This window comes from Plectropomus leopardus, chromosome 22, assembly GCF_008729295.1.
Source record: "Plectropomus leopardus isolate mb chromosome 22, YSFRI_Pleo_2.0, whole genome shotgun sequence".
NCBI classification, from domain to species: Eukaryota; Metazoa; Chordata; class Actinopteri; order Perciformes; family Serranidae; genus Plectropomus; species Plectropomus leopardus.
In genome coordinates, this window is record NC_056484.1 from 21,800,959 (window position 1) to 21,828,608 (window position 27,650).

Consider the following 27,650-nt stretch of genomic DNA (forward strand, 5'->3'; position numbering starts at 1 on the left):
CTGCTGGGCCCAGTTGTTAAAAAATAATGTGATTGAATTTTGGCTACTGGATAAGATCAAATCTTGAAACCGTGTTGTTAAAAAGAAATAAAAAAACAGATTCTGAAATTGGATCATGTATTAAGTTTTGATTTGGATCAGACCTTCAGTATTTGTTGTCCTAAATGTTTTAGTAGGATTGGGATGCCTTTGATCCAAAAAAAAAATCAGGATTTTAGATATCAGTAACAAAATGTAATTTACATTTTGAAATGCATACATATCATATCCTCGTGAATAAATCACTCACAGGCACATTAACAACATAATAGTTTATTGAGTGGATATTCAATATTTGTGACAGTGAATACATAATTAAGTAGAATACATAGGGACATTCAGTTTATTAGAAGAGAACATTAAGAAAATATTGGTTTTTGGGTTTAGGAATATTTAGCAGTATTTGGATTATAATAACAAGCCTCCCTGTCTCATTAACAAAGATGGTCAATAAGGTACAAAACAAAAATACAGCTTCAAACTCCATCTTCAAGGCTGTTAATGACCAACAGACAGACACTAAGGCAAAATGTGAAATAAAATTAAAAAAATCTCAGTCACACATTCATTACAAACGCACACACACACTCACTCACTCACTCACACACGCACCATGCAAGTATGACATTGAAAAAAAATGGCAATAAAACATGAGTTCACATATTTCTATGGAAGCTACTGTGTGGCTGGCTTTGTTGTAACCTGACAGACTGACAGCACGGGACGCACTGTCCTTTCACTACAATGTCACGGAGACCTCAGAGTGTCAATGAGACAGCTGTCGCTTCTCTCAAGGTATTCACTGGAAACTGATTCAGGAATTAAAGGAAAAAAAAGAAGAAAATCTTGAGGAAAAAAAAGGGGCGAAGATGTCGTTATTTCACAGCGCCCTGGAACAAAATGGCTACAATGCAGATTCACACTTGAAAAAAAATTAAAAAACAGAAGCAGACAGGCTTCTTTTTTTCCCCCTCAGACTCTGTGCGCTCTCTACGCTGCGCTGTCACTGGCCACTGCTGTGTCTGAGGGTCCAAACGGGCTGATGGTGTTGGTCTCCATGGCTTGGTAGACCAGGAACAGGAAAACAGCCACAACGGCCAGCAGGAACAGCTTTATCCACAGAGACAAGCCGCGAGGTGCAGCTTTGGTCTGTGCTGCAGGGGGCGCTGCAGACAGAAGCCTGGAGGAGGAGGAGGAGGAGGAGGAGGAGGAGGAGGAGGAGAAAGAGGAGGTAGAAGAGGCGGAGGGGGGCAGCCTGGTTACTCTGTTGATGGTGCGGCTCTCTGTGTAGGAGGAGGAGGAGCTGGTTTTCTTGGTGGTTTTTGGAGGGAAGAGGCAGTTTTCATCGTTCCACAGGTCGCTGGACTTCACTGGGCGACCGGCGGCTCCTCTGATTGGTCGTCGACAGGTGGCGCTGCAAGAGACAAGGAATTTAATGTCACTGTTTTTTCAAAGTGAGAGGAACTGTTTTCAGTCTCAGAAGATCCATGATTGTTTTTTAGCAGGATTCCTGTAGCTGAGGGCAGAGCAGGATTCAAGACGTTCTTAATGCCACTAAGAGTGACATTTAAGACCAATTATACAGTAGCCAGAACTGAAGTAAAAAATAAACATGAACCGACATCACTTACTTTAGGTAAGGGGGAATTTTGCCCAAATATTTCTTATGAAATAAAACATGACCTTAACAGGTATATGTAAATAACCTTTTTTTATTTAATTTATTTTTAAAGTTTCCCATTATTTTAGCTTTTACAATGCAATGCCAGAAAAAAAAGATTAATAATAATATATACATATATATATATATCCCATGTATGGGTTTTCATACCAACTACAGCCTTATTTTTAGATTAATGCATTTAATGCATTTTAAGACTTTTTAAGGATCCGTGGGATTTCTGTGTCAGTTCTGGTCCATTCCTTGTTCACAAAGGACTTATTACACAAGTGCTGTAAATATGAGGTCATGAACTGACAGGTTAGCACTGATACATAATCAGCCCTATATGGACCCTCAGACAAAGACACAGTCAGCAGGTCATACACCGCTTTACTGAACCTCATGTTTTTACCCCCTTTATTTCCGCCCTCCGCTCCCCCTCCAGGCCGCCCTGGTGAGTAACCTGCTTCATTTTGAACTGCAAAGCCCCTTTAGCATTGTTAACTATGTTAGCACCATACATCTGTATAACTCAACCTTTCCTGTTTCACTTTCAAAATAAAAGCCCTTTGACAATGTTTTTCTGTCGATGGAATCCCTTCAGTTAGATAGATAGATAGGTACTTTATTGATCCCGAGGGAAATTTAAGACACAGTTGTTGACACAGGGCTTTTTATGGTAAAATAATTTCAGCCTCAAGTGGGATTTATATGCCGAATTAATAAGTATTTTCTGGGAAGTAATATTACCACTGAATATGTACTTAGTAGTGTTGAAGATTGACATGAAAAGAATAAAAAATATAATAAAATTTTTTAAAAAAAGGATTGAATGCATAACTGCTGGTTGAAAAAAAAATTAAAAATTAAAGTATTTTGTAGACAACTGGCCACTAGTTACTTACGTGATTCCTGTTGGACTGTTGATGTCATTTGGTAACAGCTCCTTCAGGATGTCAGTCGCCTCCACTTTCGGGGGTTGCTCGCTGGCTGCAATTTTCTCCACCTAAAAGACAAAAACAAGCACAGACAATTTTTTTTTACATTTAGATGACTTCACCACAACCACCTGTAGGTGCATGTTTGGAGCAGCAGAGGGCGCCCTGCGTGATATCAGACACCTCTCACCACGTGACCACTTCAAAAAAAGGCTGGACAAACCAACATGGTGACTGATGAACCACCTTGTGAACATGTAACAGAACAGTCCCTGCTGTCTAACAGTCTACCTGTCTCACTGACACGTCCTGGGACAGTGTGGACGAGCAGCTGAGCGTCTTCGCAGGGCTGCACGAGGACAGGTTGGTGATTTTCTGCTGCCTCCTTTTATGCAGCGGGACATCTGGGGGGCCAACGTCCTGTTCACAGACAGTGTGTGTGTGACTGTGTGTCGGGGCTGTTTAACCAGCCAGCAGTTCAGCTGTCACACAACTGTTCCTGCAAACACCCTCAACAGCTGCTCACACAACTGACTGATCATTAACAGCCCCAAACTGTGAACTATACACTGAGAGTCTCAACCGTTCATGTTTGAGCAGAGACAATGCAGCATTCAGATCCAAGTGTTAAAGAGAAACACAAGTGACGGACAGAAAAAAAAAGGGAAAGGAAGGAAAAGCAGTGACCACAGATGTCTAATTAGATATGTACCCGAGCTGCAGAGACAATATCAAACTGGTCTGATGGAGACCAGTGGCACCCCTGTCTCTTTATGGGTGAGATGTCACACATGGGGCTAAAGGTGACCGGGTTGACTTTGGCGGGATGAACCGGAGGGGAGGAAGGGCAGGACGGCTTGGCAGCTGGCTGTAGACTCTGTTTTGTAAAAGTTAAAGAGCCAGCCTGAAGAACACAGGCTACATTATTAAATATACATGTTCAAAAATGTACAAAATAAAGCAAAGAAGGAAAAGAACGTGCTTTTATGCGAAACAGACTAAATATAAATGGTTTCAGTGATTGATTCTGGCCATAGACTGTATATAAAGATGGATGACGCACTCCCACTTGCCCCCGCTATGCTTAAATGAAGCTAAAGTACCCCAGATATGGCTGCTGCCATTTTGCACCAGTGACATCATTGAGAGCTGGATTTTGCATAATAGCGTTATCCTTGATGCGGAGTCCCCGCCAAAACACGTCCAACCAATCACGAGCAGCCCCATTGAATGTGAGCACATGGATTAGCTGTCACAACTGTCAATTCTGGAGGAAAATCCCCTTTTTGTATAATTCAATAAATCACTAAAACAGAACTTATCATTAAAATTATAACTGGAACAAACATCAGGGTGATGAGATCTACCTTCAGGATCAGAAACCATCTTTGGGAAAAATGTATTTGGCGTGTACTTTGAGTTTTTAGTTTGGCTTATGTCCATTCACTAATATGGAGGGGAGTGCTTTATGACCTATACTGCAGTCAGACACCATGGCGCGATCAGCTGTCATGTTGTCCATCTTTATGTACAGTCTATGATTCCGGCAAAATAAAAACTATTCTACGCACCCTTGCTGCAGGTCTTAAGGGTTTGATTCTTGGCTCTGGCTCCTGGGACACCAACACAAATACACAAGATCAAAAACAATTCTGGCTGAAACCTCACACCCTGTCTACACCAGCCACGTTTCAGCCGCATTCTTCAGCCGCCTGTCTCTGTGCATCTGACAGACAGATGGCACTTTTGTTTTAATCAACACAGCTGTCCACAGCTGTCACTCTGCGCAAAAAAGGCTCTTTTCAATAACAAGTTTTAAAAATCATACATTTAATATGATTTTCTACTTTTATTGAGTCAATATTTTAACCAACATCAGTCCTAACCCAAATATCAAATATTCATTAATTTTCAGAATTCTAACCCTTTAATGCCAGGTTTTTGTCATGACACCACTATATTTTTAGACTAAAAGATAAACATAAAAGAATTATTATTAGTATACTACATGCAAAGTAGATTGTTTTTTGATGATCACAGTCTGGGATATGTCAGTGATTAGCAGCAACAGTGATTGTGACAGTGCTCCTAGTGGAAATAGCATGTATTTTCTCCATATGCCAAATATGGTAAAAATGACATAATTAGGTGGAAAATAGTAAAAATGACAAATTCCAAGTCAAAAGCCCAGAATGTCGTAAGAGGTGTATGTTTTTATGCTTTGATGGCTGGTGGATCAAAAATTGCAGTTTGAATGGGTTTCAATGGTGCATTTTTTGTGCTGACTGACTTTTTGGCTCATTGTCAGTGGTTGGCAGGCTAATGACTATCAAGACCTCTTCCACTCTGAAAATGAAGCTGCTGGCTACCGGCAGGCTACACTGTATCATCTTTCAAGTGTTGTTTCATTTTTCTTTGGGAGATCTGGGGATGGAGAGAAAAAAGGGACAATCGCTGCACACAGGTCTTATAATTGTCAGATTTTCTGGCTCATTGTCAGGGGTTGGCAGGCTAATGACTATCAGGACTGCACCTCTTCCACTCCAAAAGTACAGCTGCAGGCTACTAGCAAACTACACTAATGTAGTTATTGTGACAAGCCTACTGCTCTAATTTTGGTTTTTTTTTGTTTGTCTATTCCTCACAAACAAAATCAACCTGTTGACAGAGAAGAGGCAGACTGGATGTGGTGACAGACACAGGGATATGACACGCCACAAAAGTACCCATGTGTAAAAATTCAGCTAGCAAGGTGCTCTGTCAAAGTGTTTGTGAGTGCAGAGCAACACTGTGACTAGACACTGACAGACAGAGGACTGAAACTGTGCTGACTGAGGCCACATGGCTGATGCTGACACTTGTAAGGAACCATGAAGCAGGTTAAGGAATGCAATCAGAAGAGTACGTTCTCTTCACCACCCTACAGTGCACCATAACCCACAATTCATCACCACTGTGCGCACTGATTAACTGCTACACAAACGTGTTGACATGACACTGTGGATATACCAAATGGGATTTTATGTAAAATTTACTTTGCTTAACCCTTTGAAACCTGGAGTGACATTACTTTTCTTGTGCTGCTTTCAGATGCCTTTCACGAATATTTACACCTTTAAAGCTGGAGCAAAATGCTTAAATTTCTTTTAAAAAATTGGAAAAAAGGACTATAAGCAACTTGGTAAGAAATGTTCTACAAATGGCAAGATATTAGTAGATTTAGGAAGAATATATATATATATAAATATATATATAATTATATAAAACTATATTTATAATTACCATTTAACATTTGAAATAATATTTCAATATAAAAGATAAGATACAATTATTATAATTATAAAGAACTACTCCAGGTCATTTCCTTGTTAATTTGTTTTTTACTTTATTTATTTAAAAAAAAAAAAAAATTTCAAGTAATTTTCTTGTACTTAAATTTTATTTATTTATTTCTTATTATTATTATTATTATTATTTTTTTTTTACTAATTTCTCATTAATTTTTCTGCTTCACTTCTCCTAAAGTTGCTCTTTGCCTTCTTGCCATGTTTTTGAAAGAAATTAAGCCAATTTGTTCTGGTTTCCAGGGGGTAATGTAGATGGCAAACAGAAAAAAGGCAAACCTCCATCACAGCGGTGTCGAGTAGAGCGACTGTCTTGTGAGATGAATCCTTGCTGAGTTTGGGTCCTGTGCAGCTGTGGTTTTTCCTCTAGGAGCTACATATTTCAGACAGAAGGTGAGTGAGCAGACCTTTCTTTAATGAATTATGAGGACTAGATATCCAACTGAAACCAAAGAGCTGGTTACACCTCAGTATGCTTCAAACTTCTAAACTTCTCTCTCACTTTTTGTGAGCAGCTCTACAGACCTTGGCTGTGTTTTGGGCAGCCATCCTCACTGGATCAGACTTTGGTTTATGGCCCACATTACGGGATGGAGTGTCCCTTGCTGGACTCTGAGGCAGCTGCATCAGCAGATAAAACAAAGCTGAGAATTTGCAATTAAAGTCATCGAAGAGAAATATAGAAAAACAAATTAGTAAAGCACCAAAAGTCCCTGATGGCTGTGCTAGACCTTCACCGTGACAAAGAAGCAAGGAAAATGTAACCCATTTGTGACCATCAGACTGGTTGATAATGCACATATTTGACAACACACGACCACCCTTGGATGCAGTTTGAGATGACATGACGGGGAAGCACTCGTCTCTTCAACAGATCAGCAGATATTGGCACAAAGTCATGATTCTGTGCAGTTATCAGTGAGTGAACAAACAGCCACAGTGGCCAAGACCCAGAGCTACCTGTGCAGGTCTGGACGAGATGGAGGGAGATTCAGTCCGAACTGGACTGTCCAGTCTGTGGTGAACCCTCGTGATAGACTCCAATGGAACCTGATCTGCCAATACAGGCCTGAGATCCTCAGGCACTATCTGGTGGGACAGAAAGACTAGAGCTATGGACAGAGTATGGAGAGAGCAGTGGACAGGAAGGGATAATTACAGCAAGAGTGACAAGTGAGACAGAAGGCGGGTTTCCATTATTGATCTGCGCAAAACTTAGGCAATATTTTCAAAATGTCAATAAAAAGCAAATTGTGAGATGACTGCGTTTCCACTGACTGATGATCTGAGACTTCTCCTCTGGTGATAACATTCCAACAAGCATGGTGATGGACGTTCAAAACATTAGCAGCTTTATTTCTATTGCAGCCACCACACTAGCCGTCATTATTTCCAATCCAAGGCCACGTATGCGTGTCAGGCGAGCGATAATGGAAAGGCAAGCCCCTTATACGTGGGAGTGGCCACGTATGAGGGATTTCTGGGAGGTGACAGTCCATAATTTCACAGAGGAATTGTGGATTCAAAACTTCCAGATGATCCGCTCAACTTTTGAAGAGTTATGTGATGCACTAACAGCTCTTGTAGCTCCTGCTGCATCATGCGGGAGCCAGTTCCTACTGACAACATAGCCATAGCATCACGTGACATAGAAAAGCCCAAAAAGTGTTTCCATTTCAGTTTTGCAAAATATGTTTTTTTTTTTTTTAAAAAAAAACTTGATATACCACCTCATGTGAGCGTAAAAACTTTTACATTCACAATTTTAATTAGCGCAATTTGAAGGTTAATGGAAACCCGCCTAGAGAAGAGGTGCAAAGCTTGAAAGGATGAATAAGTACATTTGCTGTTTGTTTATGAAGTTAAGTGAATAAGCCAGTTGGAAACATATTTGTACAGTGGGAAGGCTGAAATCTGTCCTCGTCTTTTGCAGAGCCATAATAAATACTGTTATCAAATCTAAGCTGCAGTGCCCATAAAGCAGTTTTGTACTGTGACACGACACCTTTAACACTATAGGAGCTAGAATGAAGCCAGGTGTGAAGGTGACTGAGATTCCTGCCCAGAACAGAGTGTGAACTGAACACCAGTGGCTTTCGTCAAAAACAGCGCTGATGTGCAGACAAAGGAGTGTAGACAGTATTCACCATTCTACTGGACAACCTCCTGGATTTGCGCCTTATTTGCAGGACAGGCTCTTCATCATCTTCATCCATCAACTGGTCTCTCTGCACACATGGCATGCACATACCAGCAGACAGTGTGAATACCTGTTAGACTTATGGCCCATTTATCACCATTATGTCTGCTTTACCGTCAGTCCAGATATTCGTCCGTGCGTGCCCATATGTACTGCATTTTTGTTGCTTGGTAAAGTTCAGAATGAAAAAAGACTATATTGCCTGCAACATTAACAAAACATAGACATAACTAATCACTGTAATGGCTCACCCTGCTCAGTTTTTTGTGACTTGTGTTTAAGCAGAGACACGAGGTGCTGATTCAACTCTGGTTAAGTTATGAAGGTATAGATGGTGTTGTAGTGGATTACATTACACATTTTGTTCACTGACTGCGTGTTTGCACCGTGACAGGCTAATTTCTGATCGCATACACAAATCCATAGAACTTGAAATAAAACCTCTTTGACATGAAACTGCTTCCCTGAGGCTCTGTAACAGTATAATGCCACAGACAATAACCAACCAGTCAATCAACAGGAAAACTGCAATTAAGCTTTTAGGTCATTTATCAAGCAAATATGTCAAACATTTGCTGTTTACGGCTTCTTAAATGTGAGGTTTTGCTGCTTTTGATCTCTGTAAATAAATAAAAAATTTGAGGCTTTGGACGAAAGGTCAACAGCTGTTGGAAATTTAAAGGCTGATATAATAACAATAGTTTGAAACAGAAAAATGCCATATCCCCTAATTAGAATGAGGTCATTCTGTGTTTTTTACAAACACAAATTAAAATTTTTGTAACCTACTAGAATAATAAAATCAATAGCTTTTTCAGGCTTCTAGATACAATTTGCTATAGTAAAAGTGACTCAAGTGAGATGAAAAGACTGAAAGCCTATTAAATAAAACAGATTAAAAAAAATCTTTTGGGATTACATTTTCAGATAAAAAAAAAAAAAACATAATAAATTGCAACATATCACAGTGTATTTTACCACAATTCTTAGCTTATCGCAACGCGTTTCAAATCGCAATCTTATTGTGACTTAAGAATTGTGATAATATCATATCATCGGGCCCCCATTGATTCCACCCCTAGTTTGCGATCAGGTTACTTTATTTGTGAATAGATTTGGTTTGCAGTTTAAAGTGCAAGGTATCCGATGTGCAAAAACCAAGAGGAAGACAGATATAGACAAAGGATTTGGCAGACGCAAATGTTTCACTCATTCAAGGAAAGGAAACGGAATTCAAACACACGCAACACCAGTAGAAGGAAATCTAACTGCTTATCACATGAGCACACGTTTAACTCTGTTTATTCCTTTCACTTGATGTGACTACACTAATGCCAACACTGGAACACGTCCTCTACCTTATAAATACACAGTACCACTGCTGCTTTACTAGAAAGTTCATACCAAGAAAGAAGGGTAAACACCTCAGCACACGCACACGCACACGCACACACACACACACACACACACACACACACACACACACACACACACACACACACACACACCACACACACCTCGGGGCCTCGGCTCAACAGGTGCACGTTCACAGAGGGAACAGCAGGAGGAGCTGCTCACAATCACATCCACAGCAACACTGCTTTACTACACACATGGGAGATGAGTCCACACTGCTGTTTCCTTAACAGGCTGTTCAAACATGATCTGATAACACTCTGGATCATTGTGAATATCTACAGAACAACATAAAACACAGTGAGGGTGGAGGTTTTATGATAAACTCTAGAAAAACGTGGAACAGCAGAAGAAAAGGAAGATGATGGGACTGAAGCACTGTGGAGAAGAGTGAGTGTGTGAAGAGATTCGAAGCATCCGGCGTGCATGGCAACAGCTAATCCACATCATGTGCTTTGAATGTGACATGTAGCGAGCGGCGCAGATACACTGAATCTACACACACACTCTGAGCTGGGTGTGACTGCTCTCCAATAAAATGAGGAAGCACTTCCGTTGCCAAGGTTAGAGGAAACTGTATAATGAACCCCAGCTGCCGGGAGTCCCATCATACCTGCCTAAGGAGAAACACTGCTATGTTTCAGCCAGGGGCCTCATTATAGAAACTTCACAAGTCTGAATTCCTGTCTTATCCCAGTTCAGTGAGACTTTTAGGATTGTTGGTCTTTTAGAAACATGTTTCTTAACTGCATTTTGGGAAAATCCTGTCTTGTATCAGGATAAGAATTTAGCTATTAAAGAACCGTTCTAACTTTCCAAGTTAGGATTGAGGTTTCTTTTGTCATATTATATTATGCACTTGCAATAAATAGCAAAATAAAAATAAGTAGATAAAAGTCAATTCAAATCTAAGAAGTACATTGTGCAGAGACATGAAAGGCTCCATAAAAAGTGTCCATAAATTGCACAGTACACACTACATGTGCAAGTCCCTAGTTTGGGGTCTCAGCCACACACAAGATGTGCTGCTAGTGCCAAAAACAACAGTTAAATTACAATAAAATAAAATAACATAAAATACTTCCAAAAATCTGTCTTTATAGCAATGATAATGAAGATTAAGAACATGTACAATTAAATATAATCATTAACAGACTACTCAAACTGTATACTGACACTTTAAATTTCAATAAATAATTAAAATAAACAAATTCACTTAACTTAAATTAATTTAAATAATTGAGAACAAAACTTCCTGAAAGGGTGGGATTTCCTCTTCTTCACCAACACCATTAGAGCCTCAAACTTCTCATTGCTAAACTTGAACACACAATGTTGTTTGTCCATGATAGCAAGCTTGCTAATGCTACCTGTCCTCCTATGTCAAAGGGACAGCAGAGCGGGACAGGATTATGGGCGTGACGTATTATACGTAGCATAGTAGGAGATTTAAAAAGCAGCTGATAGCAGTAAGCGACTAACTCAAAGAACAACAGAAGAGCTGTAAATGTCTTCATATTGGGAAAATGATGAGATTCAGGAGATCCTTAGCCTCTGAGCAGAGGACGAGACCATCCACTATATAACAGGGAAGGTAAATAACTGTTCTTGCCATGTTCTGCTGTTGTTATTGTTGTATTTTCATTGTTTGGTTCTGTGTAAAAATGCAGATGCGGCATAAAGAAGGGACTTTGTAGGGACTGTATATGCGATCTGTGTGTAAAAAGGGCTTCTGATTGTTAAACACAATATGACCTGAGTTTACAGACTTTGATCTCAGCTCTGATTACCGTCTTAGAAAAACTATCAGAAGGTGGCAAACTATTACACGCTTGAAATGGAAACATTACAACTTGGCTTTCAAACCTGCAATTAGTCCAGGAAGTATACCGCTCCTCTATCATTGTGGTTAACTGTTTCCCAAGTGAATGAAACACAGTCAACATCCAAACTACTGCTATCATAAACACACACGCACGCACGCACGCACGCACGCACGCACACACACTTGAGTCACCAAAGCTCCATCACAGCAATCTGTTTAGGCAAAAACAGATTGATATCATGGTCCTTATGACAACAGACAGTGGACTGGAGACATCTGGGTCATTTCTCCATTCAGAGGTCCACAGACAGTGTGAGGACAGACTGTGTAAATGTACACAGACTGATGTGCTGGCTTGTTTTCACCGTGACTGAATATTGGTAAGCAGTTAGTTACCGTGTGGTGCTGGCTGCTGCGGGTGCGGGTGGTGACGGGCGTCTTCCCTCGGCTCCTCACTGGTCTCTCCACCACCGGAGCTGGTTCAGGTTCTGGTTCCGGTTCTGGTTCTTCTGGTGGGGCTGCCACTTCTGACAAAACACAGCACAGTCATACACACTGGTACATGTGGGTAGGTTTAGTTTATGAAGAGCAAAATGTTACTTTTGATCTCCACCGTACCAGACAGCTGTTTGTTTTTATTCATGTCAGCACACTGAGAACACAACACTGTTTAAACTACCGCAGTGTATAGAAAATAAAATCAGTAAAAAACAGTGCGACACGAGTTCTTACCGTCCTCCTTGTCGCTGTACAGGTCCGATTCGGAGTTGCCGTTGTGGTTGTGGTTGACTTGTATCTCTGTGAGAACCAGCTTGGGCTGCGGCAGCTGAGCAGGACCGTCATCCAGCAGCCGCTGCAGCTTCTTCTCATACAGTTTACGGGTGGAGGCTGTGAGGACGAGCAGGGGGAGACATTAGATCAAACCTGCAGAAAAGGACTTGACCTGTCACATGTCTCTGAGTGGCAGTGAGGGGGAAATCCCGATAACTGGAAATTATTACATAACATCCGTACAAGACTGAAGAGCAGAGAGAGCCCAGCCCTCCTCTGAAAGAACTGGCTTACTGTTGGTGTTTTTTCACCTACATTCATTTCAGCATCATTATTACCATCACCTTGATATTTATTATATTTATGCTTTGGTGATATTGTTAAAGTGAAGGACTGTTGCTTTCTTTTTTATTCTTTTGTTGTGACTTAGATTTATATCACTTCAGTAGCAAAAGAGAGTGAGAGAGGGAGTAAGAGAGTGAGAGAGAGAGAGAGAGAGAGAGAGAGAGAGAGAGAGAGAGAGAGAGAGAGAGAGAGAGAGAGAGAGAGAGAGAGAGAGAGAGAGAGAGAGAGAGAGAGAGAGCGAGCGCTTCCTTTGTTCGTCTCCTGTGACGAGAAACAGGTTGGAGTATAGTTTGTATCAGTGATCAGACAACCAGAGAGACACCACTGGTATGTAAATGTTTGCTTAACAATAAAGAAAATAACGCCTGACAGCAAGTTAATTGCTGATGCAGTGCGCGAGCAGTGTGGTTATGAAAGCATCTGCAGCCATCCATTCATTTATCCATTCATTCATTCATTCATGTCGTTTAGTTTCTGTGATTTATAGAACTGATGCTGCGGTACAAAAAAAATATGATTTAAGAAAAGATTTTGTTTGTGTGTGGACTGATTGGCCTTATGCAGAAATGATATTTCAGAGCTAAGGTGTAACTAAAATGATTAAAAGAATTATGCCATGATTTAGGTCGATTTATCAAAATAAGACACAACACACTCATTTACAATTAAACTTTTTTTCCTTTGTGATATTGCCTAATGTATAGCTGAATCAGAGCGTCTGGCCTGACACGTTCATGAAGTTATAATCGGAGTGATATCCTGGATCTTGACTGCATTATGTTGATTTATACAAATATTTGATTAAGTGATTATGTGACTCATTGATGTGGTTTATGATAATGAGCCATTAATCTGATTGATTTTGCTTGGCTTTAAAAGTTAGATTAAGAATAATTTCACAATTATTGTGAATACTGTTTGAAAAAGAGCACAAATATTACCCAAAACAAAGCATTCAAATTGTAAAATGATATTGATTAAACTAAACATGGTATTCCACATGATAAAACAAAGTTCCCATTTAACAGTTTGATTGAAATCAGGTGATTTTACATACAAACATAGATTGGTTGATGTGCCTGAAATGATTTATTATGTTATTCAAAAAATTTATTGGCTGAATTAACTCACATGATTTGTTTTTCTTTGAGGTTTTCAACCCCACACTTGTACTTGAACAATCATTCCATAAATTGAGTTAAAACTGAATGGAGCTGTCCTGCGTCTTCTGTGGTTATCTGTGACGGGTGGGATCAGGCAGTTATTGAGCCTGAAACCCGACGGACACATTTCACACATATCATCTAATTATTCTCGTGTTTCTGTGTGTTGCACCCCGTCTAAACTGGCCGTGCAACAGACGCAGCACGTGAGCACTACAACAGCTGCAGCTACTCTACGCTGCACTCACAGCCCAAATACACAATCATGTTGACACTGCTAGAAGGCTGGTGAGCCACATGGACAGCTGGATTATTTGAATGCACGTGTATGTTGTGTTAGACAGCTGGCTGAAAGTGCAGCAGAATCTTGTCAAGTGTAGGGAGGCCGCTGAGAGAACCAGGAGCCCTGCTGCAAAATACTGCACCGTTGCCAAACTTGAACTCAAAAGCAGAATTTGACCCAAGCAGCTTAAAATCCTCCAGAGAATGATGTTGCTGCAAAGAAGCTACAAATTCTAAAACAAGGATGCTTCACACACATCTTCAACCAGGCGGAACAGAAGATCGAACCAGTCAGCTCAGTTTTAAGATTAGTGTCAAACATCAAGTATCTGTCTCTCCTTCTGTTCCTGAGATATGACTTTAAGTAATGGACAGAAAAGTGTTTTGGCAGAACATTATGGTGTCACAGTGAAGCTGACCTTTGACCTTTTGGATATAAGATATCAGCACTTCATCATTTTTTCCTATCACACATGTATGTAAAATGTTGCCATAATTGGTGTATGAAGTTTTGAGTTAAACATGCTTTGTAAGGTCATAGTGACTGTTGACAACCAAAGTCTTATCACTTCATCTTTGAGTTAAAGTGGACGTGTGTGCCAAATTTGAAGAAATTCCCCTTAAGACAATAATTTAAGAGCTGGTGAAACTGATGATGATGATGATGATGTGAAAAGCATTCTCTGGAGGATTTTAAGCTGCAAATGAGCAGACATCTGGTGATGGAGGGAAGTTTATCACAGGTTTACACAAACTACCCACATTGTTATGATACAAAACTGGTTGATAATCGGCAAAGCATCTATTTAAAATGTCATTTTATATTCAGCATAATGCTCGACTTTATGAAAAAAAAATTCTCATGCACTAAAAAACAATTTTAAAGGTCAGGTCAGCGTGTAAGATTGAATGCAGGGTTTTCCCACCCAGTCATTTATTTGTGGCAGGCTGACACAAATAAAAAAATCTGCTGCCACAAACAGATTTTCGGAACTGGACTGTTCATTAAGGGGATTTTTGGAATATATATATGGCGCAGCAGAATGTCAGGCACAGAGAAAGTGAAACTTTGGTTCTACTGTGTCTAAGACCACCAAAATGTCTCTCCGAGCAGAGGACGAGATCAGCTACCATATCACAGAGAAGGTAAATGGTTGTGATTGACATGTTATGCCTTTGTTATGGTTTAGAAAGTGCTGCCAAGGCATATTTTATATGTCATGCTAGAGGTGGACACTGGTGTGTTAAACACCGCGCCCATCGTGCCTTCTTTGACCACGGGGTACTGTGATGCACGCAGGAGCGGAATGATGCCACTATAGTCTGGGTCTGCGTGAACATGGAGGGGCAACATAAAGGGGGACATTTTCCTCTGTGTAAAATACTTGAGATCATATCAATATCTCACATTAAAAGCATCCTCCCCTTCTTTCATGTTTATCTGATGATTTGTGCTTTGGTGATTACCAGAACAACAGCTCTTATTTGTGAATGTATGATATGTTTGTGCTACCATGTTAAACTAATTGAGCGACACATTCCAGATGATTCACTTCCTGTGTGGGAAAAACACAGCATTCCATGAGTGAACATGTCAAAGCTGCTTGTGAATTCCATCTGTGTGTAGCTCCAACATGCCAAATCCCCCGTGTGTGTGAAGTGCAGTCATGTGTGTGTGTCCTGAGGGCAGATGTCACCTCAGTGTTTAACCTCACATGACCCCGCTGCTGCTTCTGCTAACGGGAGAACTCACCCACGATGGGCCCCGCGTCCACGCCGTGCTTGAGCAGCTCGTCCTTGAGGCCCTCGTCGCTTAGTAGGGTCACATCCAGCTCGTCGGGCAGAATCTTGTCTGTTTTCCTGGTGGCTTTCTGTGGAAGGAGGACAGGGCAGACCGATTGGTGACTGTACTCTTTAATAAACTCATCAGGGTCATGTCTGGGGCAAGCATGGATTTATTTGTGTCCTGAGGGAATGTAATCAGCAAGTAATGAACAGAGTTCATTCACAGTTTTACCAATGCATTTCCAGGACTTTCAGGCAAATGTTCAAGAACCTCCATTCTCTGAAACAACCATCTGGTTGGTATCACATTTTGGTATTTTTTTTGTCTTGAAGTTTTTTGGCAATTTTCAAGAAAATATATTTTAAAATATATTTTATCTTTAACCTTTTATTTTTTATTCAAAAAACCCCAAAACATTCTGGCAACTTATTTGTGGTTCTATTGTTTTTTTGAGGGGAGGGGCCTTCTTAAAGAAGAAAATGGTTATTTTTAAAGAAAATGTTTTCGCAGTTCCTTCCAAACTCATGGGCCAGCTGGTTTGGAAGGCATGTTTCCTCCAAAATTCCCCAAAACAAAACAATTTATCACAGCCTGAAACTGTAAAAACAGAATTTATTGTTAGACTTTCAGTTTTTTTTTTTTTTTTTTTAAATTCAGTTCTGGAAATTGCTATTTGCAAATTCCCCGACTTCTCCATGTTTTTCATGACCATATGAACCCTGAATGATTTCAAAACAGTCAGATGCCAGACTTAAAAGCACACATTTTTACAAAATAAAAAACATTTGCTGGTATCCTAAAGAAGTCAAATATCAGTCTCTACAGCTTTTTTCTTCTTCTCCGTGACACTGAAAGGACTATATTTTTACATATATAGTATTAAGGCTACTGTGAGGTTTTACACCCCAGATGGATGTTACCCACGCTGCCCTCTGGCACCCCTTCAAACACTGTCTTATTAACACTGCATTTAGTGGAGTTCATTAACTCAGAGGAAAGCAGTGTTTGTCGAGCTGTCAGACAGTTAGAGAAACCTGTTCACCTGGTTGCTACTTACACACAACATGCTATCAGTGATCAGAAAGTGACGCTTTATGATCACCGCTTTACATCCACAGCTGCTTAATTTCACATAAGATCTCTAAACACATTTGGAGGCATGTGTGAGACGTGCATTCATGCTCCCCCAAAAACACGTGATTTAGAAGAGAAGCTTTAACTGGAGTTTCCCTTTAATTTCCTCAGATGAAGTGAAGCCAGAGAGAAAAAAAAAAGGAGGGAAAAAGGTGGCTCTTTCTATGCTGATGCTGCAGGCGTTTCATGATAGTAAACAACACGCTGGGGCTGAAGCCGCCCCTCACACACTCCAGCCCACAGGAAATTACTCTGTTTGAAGCCAGCTGCCTCTGAAATGAAGCCCTGTGTCTCCCCGGCTCACAGCTGAAGGACGCTCTGCCGCGGAGCAAACCAAACAGGCATGCAGAAAAGGGTTTGCACAAACATGATGTGAGCATACCAGTTACACGCGCTGTCATCTATCCGATGATAACATTTTTTTTAAAAAAAGCACTATCCCCATGGGCCACTCAGCCCCTAAATTTGGTGGCCAAAGTAGATTTTTGGTGTAGATGCACAAGAATACTGGCACATTATCATTATCGTCAGATAAAGACTTTGAAATGAAATATCAATATCAAATAAAAATTTCTGTCAATATAACAGGCCGATAAGATGACACTTTAATTATATGATTTGAACCCTTTGAACCTAAATCAATGCCAGCTTTCTTGTTCTGGGTTAAGATACCGTTCACAAGCTATTTAACACTTACCTAAGCAAATTCGTTTGATTTCTTTCAAAAACATGGGGTAAAACGCAATGAGCAACTTGCCGAGAAATGTCCCACAAATGACAAGAAATCAGTAAAAGGTGACAAGAAAAGGAGCTGAAAACTAATTTTTAAAAAAGGGAGGGAAATGTCAGAGAAACTATATTTTTATTTAGTATAATTATATATTTAAAAAATGATGTTATATAAAAAAATGTAGGATATTTTTTTCAGTTTTCTGGATTTTGGGGGGACATTTTCTTGTTTTTTATTTTAATTATTTTTTTAAAACCTTTTTTCAGGTAGAATAGTCATCGGAAGAGGACAAATGGTAAGTGATGAAGTCTGGATACTTCACTGCAAACTGTTATTACCAGCTGCTGTCACAGCGTACTGTCTGATCGAGCTGTTAACTCATGAAAATACACACATCACCAAAGCAGACTTGTATTTTCCCGGTTGCATAATAAATGAAAACATACAGAAATGGACATGATATAAAGTAGATGGCATGTTGCAACATGTCGTTTACACAGATCAACAAGCTAGTGTGCTGGAATATTTGAGTCTTTGAGAACTATTTGTGCTAGCGGTGCCAAAAAAAAAAAGATTACAATTACTACTGTTAACTAATAAATTTTGCTTGTACAACTATTGTATTAAGGCAATATCCCACATGACGGGTGCTGTTGTAGTGAATATCAGCACTGCTGTGATTATCTGATCAGATGAAGGTGTGTGTGGTTAACCCTAGGGCAGATAATGGGAATTTCTATGTTTAAGGCCCTGACGCTTTGAATACACATCAAAGGACTAGTGATGACGAAAGCAGACTGTTGTGCTGCCTCACATTTTTCTGTGTCTCGGCCAAAAAGTTGTACATGAACACACCGCAAAGACGACAACTGATTGACAACAAGCATGCATTTTCTGCAACCACCTGAAAGGAAAAATTTCCCCATATCAGTAATAGTCACTCAAAACAGAAGACATGAAGTTAGTTACCCAGTTTGCACATAGCATCTGATGATGAAAGAACAAAATTTATGTTTGGATCCCCAGATCCACCAACATTTAGATATCAATAACGGTACATGGAAACTTAGTTAGGACATTTACCATTTTGTTGTGTACCGGTCGTATAGTGGCAACTTGAAGAAATAACCCAATTAGAGCTGAGTATGTACACTCAAGTAAAAATCCTAACACCTGAAGATTCATACTCCTTAGAGACAAGGCACACTCTGCATTTTTATATTTCTATGTGTAAACAAACTACAACATGTCTCACTTTAGTAAAAAACTATGCAACAGTAAAGGTCATATTCCAGTCTCTCTGCTTGAAAGCTTTTACTTTGAAGCAGCTGCAGGAAGTATTAGGCCTGCGCTGGTAGAGTACTTCTCTTTTACTTCCATCTTTGCCGAACACATCCAGCAGTGTGGTTCTCCACACTGTGGGCAGACTGAAGAATGCAATGTTTTCACTTCATTTCCTGCAGAATGTGGCCTTGCGATGACATTTCCCTGTGCTCCATCTATATGGACATTACATTCAGACTGTACCACCTGTGTTGTTGTTGCTAACACCTGTGTTGTTGTTGTTGCTGACTCCGGTAGCAGGTGAGCTGAGGTTACAAAATGATTTTCTAGTCTGCACATACTGTTGTAAAAAAAAAAAAAAAAAACATTCATAGTTACAGATGAAATCCTTACAGCATCTGAGTTTCTTAAACAGTAATCACTTAGACTGGCATAAGATTTAGTAAATTTAATAGACACAGAAATAAATGATTTGGCAGAAAGAAAAGCTACTTCCCAGCTGTCTTCCCAATACCTCTGAAGCCAGCCTCACAAACTCAGTAAAGCTATTGATATTATCTTCTGTTCTCTGCTTAATGCTATCTACTTTTGTCTGCTGTTATTTACATATGAATGAAAAACCTGTTCTTGAAGCCTTGAGCCATGGTGGCACTTGCATTTGAAATGCTTATATTGGTGCTCTATAATGATACTGAACTGAATAATTTCAAGAATATTTAAAATGTGCATCTCTTCTTATGTTGCACACAGAGAGGTAAGAATTACACATCACTGCCGGGCGAGATCTTGATAAGGTTATTGCATGCCAGCTGGTCTTTGCCATGCTGCTGACACCATTGCTACAGAGCTTCAGTGAGACGGGAATGAGGGCAGGCGGGCAGGCTGGTGACAGATCAGCACAGAGCACTGGACCAAAAATACTGACACATCACAGACAGTATGATAAGATCCAAAACACATGTTTCAGTTCTCAGTGGTTTCTGTGACTTGAGAAATACTTTCAAAATGAGCAAAGCCATTGTTTCTATGGCTTTAACATGGATTTGTTGTTCACAATGTCTCATCATCAGGGAAAACAACACGCTGCGTCCTCCATCAATAGTGAATTAACTGCATTCTTTCAGATTTCATTGCTTCTGGGACGCAGAACGCATTACTAGCAACATCACTGAGCTACAAATACATTTTGGGCAGACCTTTAATCCTTTACCATAAAAAGAGACAACTAATTGCTATGCTTTTAGAGTCCGGGTCAAAAGTTTAAAATTTTTTGTTTTGGCTACTTCCCACTGAAAACAGCTGGCAACACTGGAGCCAGGCCGTGTATTACTGTGGAATGCAGGCAGAGACCTTTTAGTATTTGACTGAGCTCAGCTGATCACAGTGGATGGAGGTGGACCAGCACCCTTCCACCTAAAACACCAAACCAAAACCACTCATTGTAATTCTTTGTCTGACCACAAAAGATCCACTCTCAAACTGAGTGCAAGCTTCAAATCAACATCTGGGCTTAAAGCGACGCTCTGCAGCTCATTCGTCTGGAAACAAATCAACGGAAAATGTGAGGAATGCAAAGATGATACGCTTGGTGGAGAGGTGCTGCTGCGAGGATCACAGCGTGCAAAAAAAATGTGTGAGACACAGATGGAGTTTGACATTACTCTGCGTCTGGCTCGCAGTGGGCCCTCGGCAGGGTTTGGTCTGGATGGGAGCCAGGCTGTTTCATAATAAGCTGAGCTGAAGAGAGCGGGAACAGAAGAGGAGGAGGAGGAGGAGGGAACAAGGCCCCTATGCTCCCTCCTCTGCGGACCACACCCTGGCCTTTAAAGGCATAACTAAAGTGTGAGCTCACAGCTCCAATCGGCCTTAGCTCGGTGGAGTAAACTCACTACAAACACTGTCAGACTTTCCTTTACAACTCCAAACTGCAGCCTGGTTGGAGTAGTGAGAGGGTGAGACATGCCAGAACCTGTGGCTGCATGACGTAACTCACTGCCTGGCTGAGTAACAATGGAGTATGTGTGAATGGCCATAATTTACTCTGCTAAAATTACCAAAGGTTTGCATTATTGGTGTCACACATTCCTCATAATTTACAGCTCATTCTTCTAAAACTCAAAAACACAGAACAGTAACAGAGGAGAAGCTTCATGCATGAAGACACAAAGCCTCTTTGACTTCACTTAACCATTTCAAAAATGTCTGGAATGAATTCTTCACCTGCAGGGTCGCCTCCACCTGCAGCCTGTAATCACCGAGACACAGGAGCAGAGGGATGCACAAGATAAACATCGACACTACAACGCAGCGCTATCTGAGGAAACAAAAGACGAGCTAATGACACACATGTCGTGTCTTTCTGCAGCTCTTGACTTTTTACTACACACGCACGTGGTAGCAGGGCGAGCACAAATTCCTCTTTCCCAGTAAAGTATTTCCTCAATTAGGAGGCCAAGCCCAGTAAGATAACAGTACCAGCTGCTCCAAAAACTGCTCAATGTCTGCCATTACAAGCTTACAGCTACACTTGGTACATTCTGTCAGAAAAACACATTCCTCCATCACTTTAGATCACAATCTAAACTCAAAAGAATCTCATCAGTTCAACGTCAGACACTTACAACTTCTCAAGACTCAAGAGGACTCAAGACTCTTACGTTGACCACAGTTAGACCACAGTTATAATTTGACAGCAAATGCCAGTTATTCAATGAGTGGGAATGCTGTTTAGGCTGTTGTCTGCTGCAGAAAATTGATCATATGACGTGGTGCATTAGCATCTGGCTGTGTTTCTCACAGAATGAGGTTACAATTTAGACAAGAACAGCCCTGCTAAAATTGGAAAAAGTCTTTTCTTCGCGTTTAAAAAAACCCAAAAACAATTCACGTTCATTTAATAACATTAAAAAAAACGATCCTCGTGTACACGGATCTTCACAAACAACTGAAAACACTGTAGCATGCATGTTGCACTTCGTATATTTGGCAGAAGTTTGTACTAACACACCTTAGAAGGACACCACGTTCCTGCACATATAGGCTTCACTCTACAGTGACTACGGTGACTATTAACAGCTACTCCTCTCATTAATTGGTCTGATCAGCTCTAACTGCACTGACAGAGCCACATTATGACTCAAACTGCTGCTGAGGAAAAAAAAGACCTCCTGAAAAGATCTTTTGAATTTAGAGAGGGGACACAGAATGACAGGACACACACAAGACCAAAAAAAAAAAAAAAAGATAGTGTTGCTTGTTCAGCGTTTGGTTGCACTAAAAGGCTCTCTGAGGAGTCTCTGAGTGATTCTCGTCCAAATATGGTCACTTATGGCTCCAAAAAATCCAGGATGGCGAAGGCCAAAATGCTAAACTTGAAGCTTCAGAACTAGAGTCCACAATCCAATGGTTGACATCACAGTGACTATATCCATTAATTTACAGTCTGTGGGTCTTAGTGAGTGTGAAACCAAGTGGACGAAATTCTTTAGACAGCTTTTCATTTGTTATGGGGGTACGATTTAGTTTTCAGAAAGTTGGTGAGCTCACAAGAAAAAAAAATCTTGCTGGGGACAACAACAAAAAATTTAACGTTAATGCCCTGTGACTCTGATTTAAGAAAACTAAATTTTGAAAACCAGCAGTTTGGGATGTGGCTTCCTGCTTCACAATAGAAGGCAGATCCAGATCACATTGTGTTAAAGTGGTGTAAACCAACAGTAGGTCTGGGTGAAGCTTCTGTTTCATTACCATGGGGGTCAGTGCACCACACCTCTTCCACACATTTATATTATCGCCTCGTCATATCACATACTTTACACTTCAGAGTGTGAATGTTCTCTTTATGAAGCCACCTATAGACATGTATCACTGCCTGATCAACTGGTGAACTCATCTGGTTTGGGACACCCAACAATGAAACAACATCACCTATCCCCTCCAGCATTTATTCATCATCTGAAACTCATGAAAGATTGATGATCTTCACTGTCCACACCTCAGAGCACACAAAAAGCCACAGCTGCCCTCTAAACAAACAGTCAGGCAACCTTTACCTGACTGCGGGAGCTCAGCAGAAAATCACCACTGAACTGTGAGCAGAGGGGGAGTCAATGTAAATCTTCTCAGGTGAAGGAAATATACAAAACCTGCACACAGTCATTATCTGAAATAAAAGCAGCAGTAAATAAATGAGAAAACACACCTCCTACATGACATTTCTTAGTCACCACCTTTGCTTTATTTAAACCTTTCATTCAGTTGTGACTGCCCCCTAAACAAGTCTGGACCAGAGACATGCTGCTGCACACCTGTCAGAGTCACAAATACAACACTCAAAGGCTTTCTCACAGAGCAAATATTAAACATATTGTGCAATCACTAAAGTGTGACTTCTAAATGAATTCACAAAACAGCCAAGAAACACAGTGCGTCAAAAATCCCAATAACTGATCAATCAAAGAATACAAGAAACTCTAAATTTGAACTAAATAAAAAATACAAAGTGCATAAAATGAATAAACAAATGAGAAATAATTGATTGAGACTTCTTTAAAAAAAAAAAAAGTATTTATCTATAAGAGACCAAATTCCTGACTTGTGAGTGTATGCCTCCATGAACCAGTCATAATAAAGTTTAAAGCTTTAAAACCTGAGCAAATTAATTTGATGTGTTTCAAATATATTGGAAGAAGGCAACAAGCAACTTAAGACATAAGCCAGAAATAAGCATAAAAAAAGAGTAAAAAGCAAACAAACGCAAAATAAGCTTTAAAAAAAAACCATATCAAAAACAAACAAGAAAATGATTCCAAAAAAGTGTATTTATTATCATTATTATTATCATTATTATCAATAAACCTGCATTAAAGAGTGGAGAAACATAACGATGTAGAAGCTTCCACACAGGTGCACTGCATAGTGCAATTAAGCATTTATATCAATTTATTTTTTATCCAATCACACTCTGCAAATATTTCTTTTCACACCACACACAAATCTTTGATGACTTTTATCTATCACATTACACTTAAAAAACCAAACCAAAAAAACAAATCTGCAGCCCCCATTTAGGTGTGAAAATCAATAAAAGGAAATATACAGCTGAGGCTTTAATAACCTGCGATTAGGTTAAAGGCAAATACTGAATAAAGATAAAATAATGAAATCATTTTTCTATAGGGCTATGTGTGATATTAGCATCTGACTTTATGTACCAGAACCAAAACAATCCTTAACAAAAGAGCCAAAGTCCGCAAACATTCCATAACTGTGATAACCTGTTGTCATTTCTGGATTTTTATAAAGGACGCAAAAGAAACTCATTGAGCAAAAACTGTTGTTAGCTTTTCTATCCCACAGTATAATCATATTCTTGAGAAAGTCAGCAGACATTAGAGCTCATGCTTCAGAGGAAAGCTCCTGTATGAAGGCTCGGAAGTATGCAGCCAGTGGCTGGCTGGAGGAGGATTATGATTATTAAAACAACACAGGAATGCTGAAAAACTGAGAACGTATGCCCCAATGCAAAGACCTAAGCCTGAGACCAAAGCAGTCAAAACACTCTCGTCAACAAGAAGCATTATTCAACGGAAAACAACAAAAGCGACATCATCCACTCAAACACAACAAACACCTATTAGCTCCTTTATCTGTGCTGTGACAGTTTTTGGGTGTGATTTCATTTCATGTAACAACAGGTAAAGCTTTTTGACCATTCAAAACACTGAGTGATGAAATTTACATGTGAAAGAGCCAATGATGAGAGTGGGAGGGAGACAAACCCCACTCGGCACCAGGTCTGCACTTTATATGGAACGACTTTCGATCAGCGAAGAAACAGTACTAACAGGTACTAACAGTGAAAGCACAACAAACACACACACACACACACACACACACACACACACACACACACACACACACACACATATCCCTCACCACAAAGTGAAAGCTGAAAGGTATGAATCAGTTTTGTGGCAACAGATTCACTCATGGAGCTTTTGTTTTAATATATGTATTTCCAAACTGGGGCACACGGACCAGCAGGGGCCTTAAAGGGACAGTTTACTTTCAAACTTCATACTTTTCCTCTTACAATAAAATTGAAAACTCAATAGCAATGTCTTTTTCCAGAAATCATGACCAGGTCACAAAAGATAATCCACAGACCTTGTTGTGAGAAGATTCATGTACGAACTATTTCCTTTCTATCGAACTACACAACACAGAGGTAAGTGTGCACCTATGAATGGAAAAGAGGCTGATTTTACTGACGATGCAAGATGTAATCTTGCACTTACGTTATCCAGTTAAGTGGTGCTAGGTGAGCTAGCAGTAGATGCACTCTTTCTTCTGTGCAGCAATACAGTTTGTGGGTGTTGTTCGGTAAAAAGAAAATAGTTACTCCATGATCACCTGGCACCACAGACCTAGCTAACGTTACAGCTCAGCTGCGGAGGATGCCTCTAACCTCTTGTCCATGAGTAGATGCACACTTCCTTCTGCACGATAATGCAGTTGGCAGGCATAGTTTGGTGGAGAGAAAATAGTTCCTACATGAAACTGTTAAAAAGGACTGTGGATTATCGAGTTAACCAGGTCATGATTTCTGGAAAGAGACATTATTATTGAGTTTTTCAAAAAAACAAACAAACAAATAAATTCACCAAGTAGGAACTACATAGACGAAAAATTTGTTTCATAAACAGATGGTAAACAAACAAACTAGGGGTTACCTAACACCACATATTTCCTGTAAGGTACTACAAGGCCACAGCAAAGAGGCATAAAGTCCAGGAGCAAGGACCACCACTTTCGGGAGCAGTGGAAAGTTGAATACTTTATCACTTATAGATGAAACAGTTGGATTTGCAAAAACCCACATGATGTGAGTAGCAGCTGGCCCCCAGCTATTTTCACATTATGTAATACAGCCCCTGTTAAAAAAAAGTTGGAACAGCCCTGATCTAAACTATTAAATAGCACTTAAAGTAAGAGGAAAAGGTGTGTATTTGTGTGTGTTTTGATTTTGAGATGGTTTGTCCCTTTAAGGATAACAGAATGGAGACAACGACTTATAGTCCAGTTTCAAAATAAATGTCTTCAAGGCTAAAATGAAGACAAGTTCATCTTTCTATCAATGGCTGTGGTATAGAAACCAACACTGGGACTTTTTTAGGGTGGGGACCCTTGGCAAAAAAAAATATGGATGAAGGGACTCTGTAGTTAAAGCAGATGTATATTTTATGCTGAAAAGAATAGCTGGTTCATTCAGTGATTTGTCTGGATTTATTGCATGATCTTAAGAAGTTTGATGCACGTGCAAACTCATTAGCATTTTCTTTTTCATTTGACATGTGACTAAATACACTACTTTAAATATAGAGTAATAAAATGGTGGTAAATGTTAGTTGTAGCCATGATATGGTATAGTTAACATTGTAAACCAAAATATTAGACTAAAAACTACAACTTTTTAGTGAAGTTGCCGAAGAGTGCACCACCCTTCTTCCTTCTGCCATGTAACTTACGCGTCTACAAATTACAATAACCGTTAATTCAGACACACTTAATAAAACTCACCCTGCCGGAGGAACGACTTCTGCTGGAGACGACGGGCGGCGGCAGCTCCTCGTCGCTGGAGAAGGCGTCCAGCGTCGCGGCCGGGGCATGTTTCTTGTTGTGAGCGGTCAGGTTCTTGAGGTAAAGCTGCACATACACGTCCTTAGTCGGGTTGCCGCTCGGCAACTCCACGTTGTGGGCCAGCAGCTCGCTCTTCAGCTTGTCCTTGGTGAGCACAGACGGGTCGTCCAGGTACTCCGGCATGTTGGCGCGCGGGTGGAGGGGGACAGAGTTTACACTGTCGCCTGGGTCGGTTAGCTAGCTAACACCGCGGGGGAGAGTGGGAGAGACGGAGGGCAGGTTCACGGAGAGCGGAGCGGCTAACCAGCGCCTCTTGCTGGACGTTAACTCGCAAAACAAAATAGAAAACGCGGTAGGAACCGTGTGTCAGAAGAAAAAAAAGGAACAAAACGAGAATACTAATGACTTGCTGTTGTTGCTTTCGCTTCCTCCGCCACAGAAGAATGGAGAAACGAGAGCGACTCTTGTCCAGCGGCTGCGCCTGCTTTGGGTGAACTCTGCACCGGACTGCTTCTCATAGGCGGGGACGGCCCGGACCGGAAGTAACTTCCTGTTACTGTTTCCCATTGGTCACACGCTGTTAGGAAGCCCTTCGTCATTGGTTGAACAAACATGCAACTATTGAAAATGAATCGCACGTCGCGAGTTATAAACAGCACGTGCAATTTAATAGCACGAGACAGCATGACGTTATTACTTTAATGTTTGTTTTCTTTTAGTTTGTTACATAGTTTGTTATTGCAAATTTTGTAAATAAAATAAATACATTTGCACAAAAAAGTTGCCACATTGTAAAAATAAATGAAAGCAGGATGCAAGATTTGCAAATCACTTTTGGCTTGTAATCAATTGAATGTAGTACAAATACAAGATATTTAACATTTAACCTTGTGCATATAAGTTTATTTTCTTTTTTAAGACATGAAAATGTCATTGATCAACAAGAAATGTGCCACAAATTGCAAGAAATTACTAAGGGAGGGCAGAGAATTACCTAAAAATTAGTTTTTAAAAAGAGGGGAAGATTAAAAGATTATTAGAAAAATATCCTAAAACAGGGAAAAGTGTCCACAGAACGATATTTATTTT

The 27,650-nt window shown here is 40.2% G+C and overlaps 1 protein-coding gene across 3 annotated transcripts; it reads right to left on the minus strand.

Annotated features, from left to right (window-relative positions):
• Window positions 1-307: 307 nt before the first annotated feature.
• On the minus strand, window positions 308-27,055 carry tmpoa (thymopoietin a). 3 transcript variants are annotated; one of them, XM_042511730.1, is made up of 7 exons: window positions 8,132-8,229; window positions 6,945-7,073; window positions 4,212-4,253; window positions 3,353-3,517; window positions 2,932-3,060; window positions 2,608-2,708; window positions 308-1,453 (listed from the first exon to the last, which is right to left on the minus strand). In XM_042511730.1, the coding sequence occupies exons 1-7, from the start codon at window positions 8,225-8,227 to the stop codon at window positions 1,030-1,032; spliced, it is 1,086 nt and encodes a 361-aa protein (XP_042367664.1). In that variant the 5' UTR covers window positions 8,228-8,229; the 3' UTR covers window positions 308-1,029. The 3 variants fall into 3 exon arrangements, with proteins under 3 accessions (XP_042367664.1, XP_042367663.1, XP_042367662.1); XM_042511729.1 differs by having other exon boundaries at window positions 3,353-3,544; XM_042511728.1 differs by lacking the exons at window positions 2,932-3,060; window positions 3,353-3,517; window positions 4,212-4,253; window positions 6,945-7,073; window positions 8,132-8,229 and adding exons at window positions 11,822-11,952; window positions 12,158-12,313; window positions 15,740-15,857; window positions 26,502-27,055.
• Window positions 27,056-27,650: the final 595 nt, after the last annotated feature.

Bases quoted from the DNA above. Each gene is read 5' to 3' on its own strand.
- tmpoa (XM_042511728.1), bottom strand. From the start codon at position 26,744: ATGCCGGAGTACCTGGACGACCCGTCTGTGCTCACCAAGGACAAGCTG. The intron at 15,858-26,501 runs GTGAGTTTTATT...CTCCTTCCACAG, and splicing joins GAAGTCGTTCCTCCGGCAGG to AAAGCCACCAGGAAAACAGA. The intron at 12,314-15,739 runs GTGAGTTCTCCC...TCGTCCTCACAG, and splicing joins GGACGCGGGGCCCATCGTGG to CCTCCACCCGTAAACTGTAT.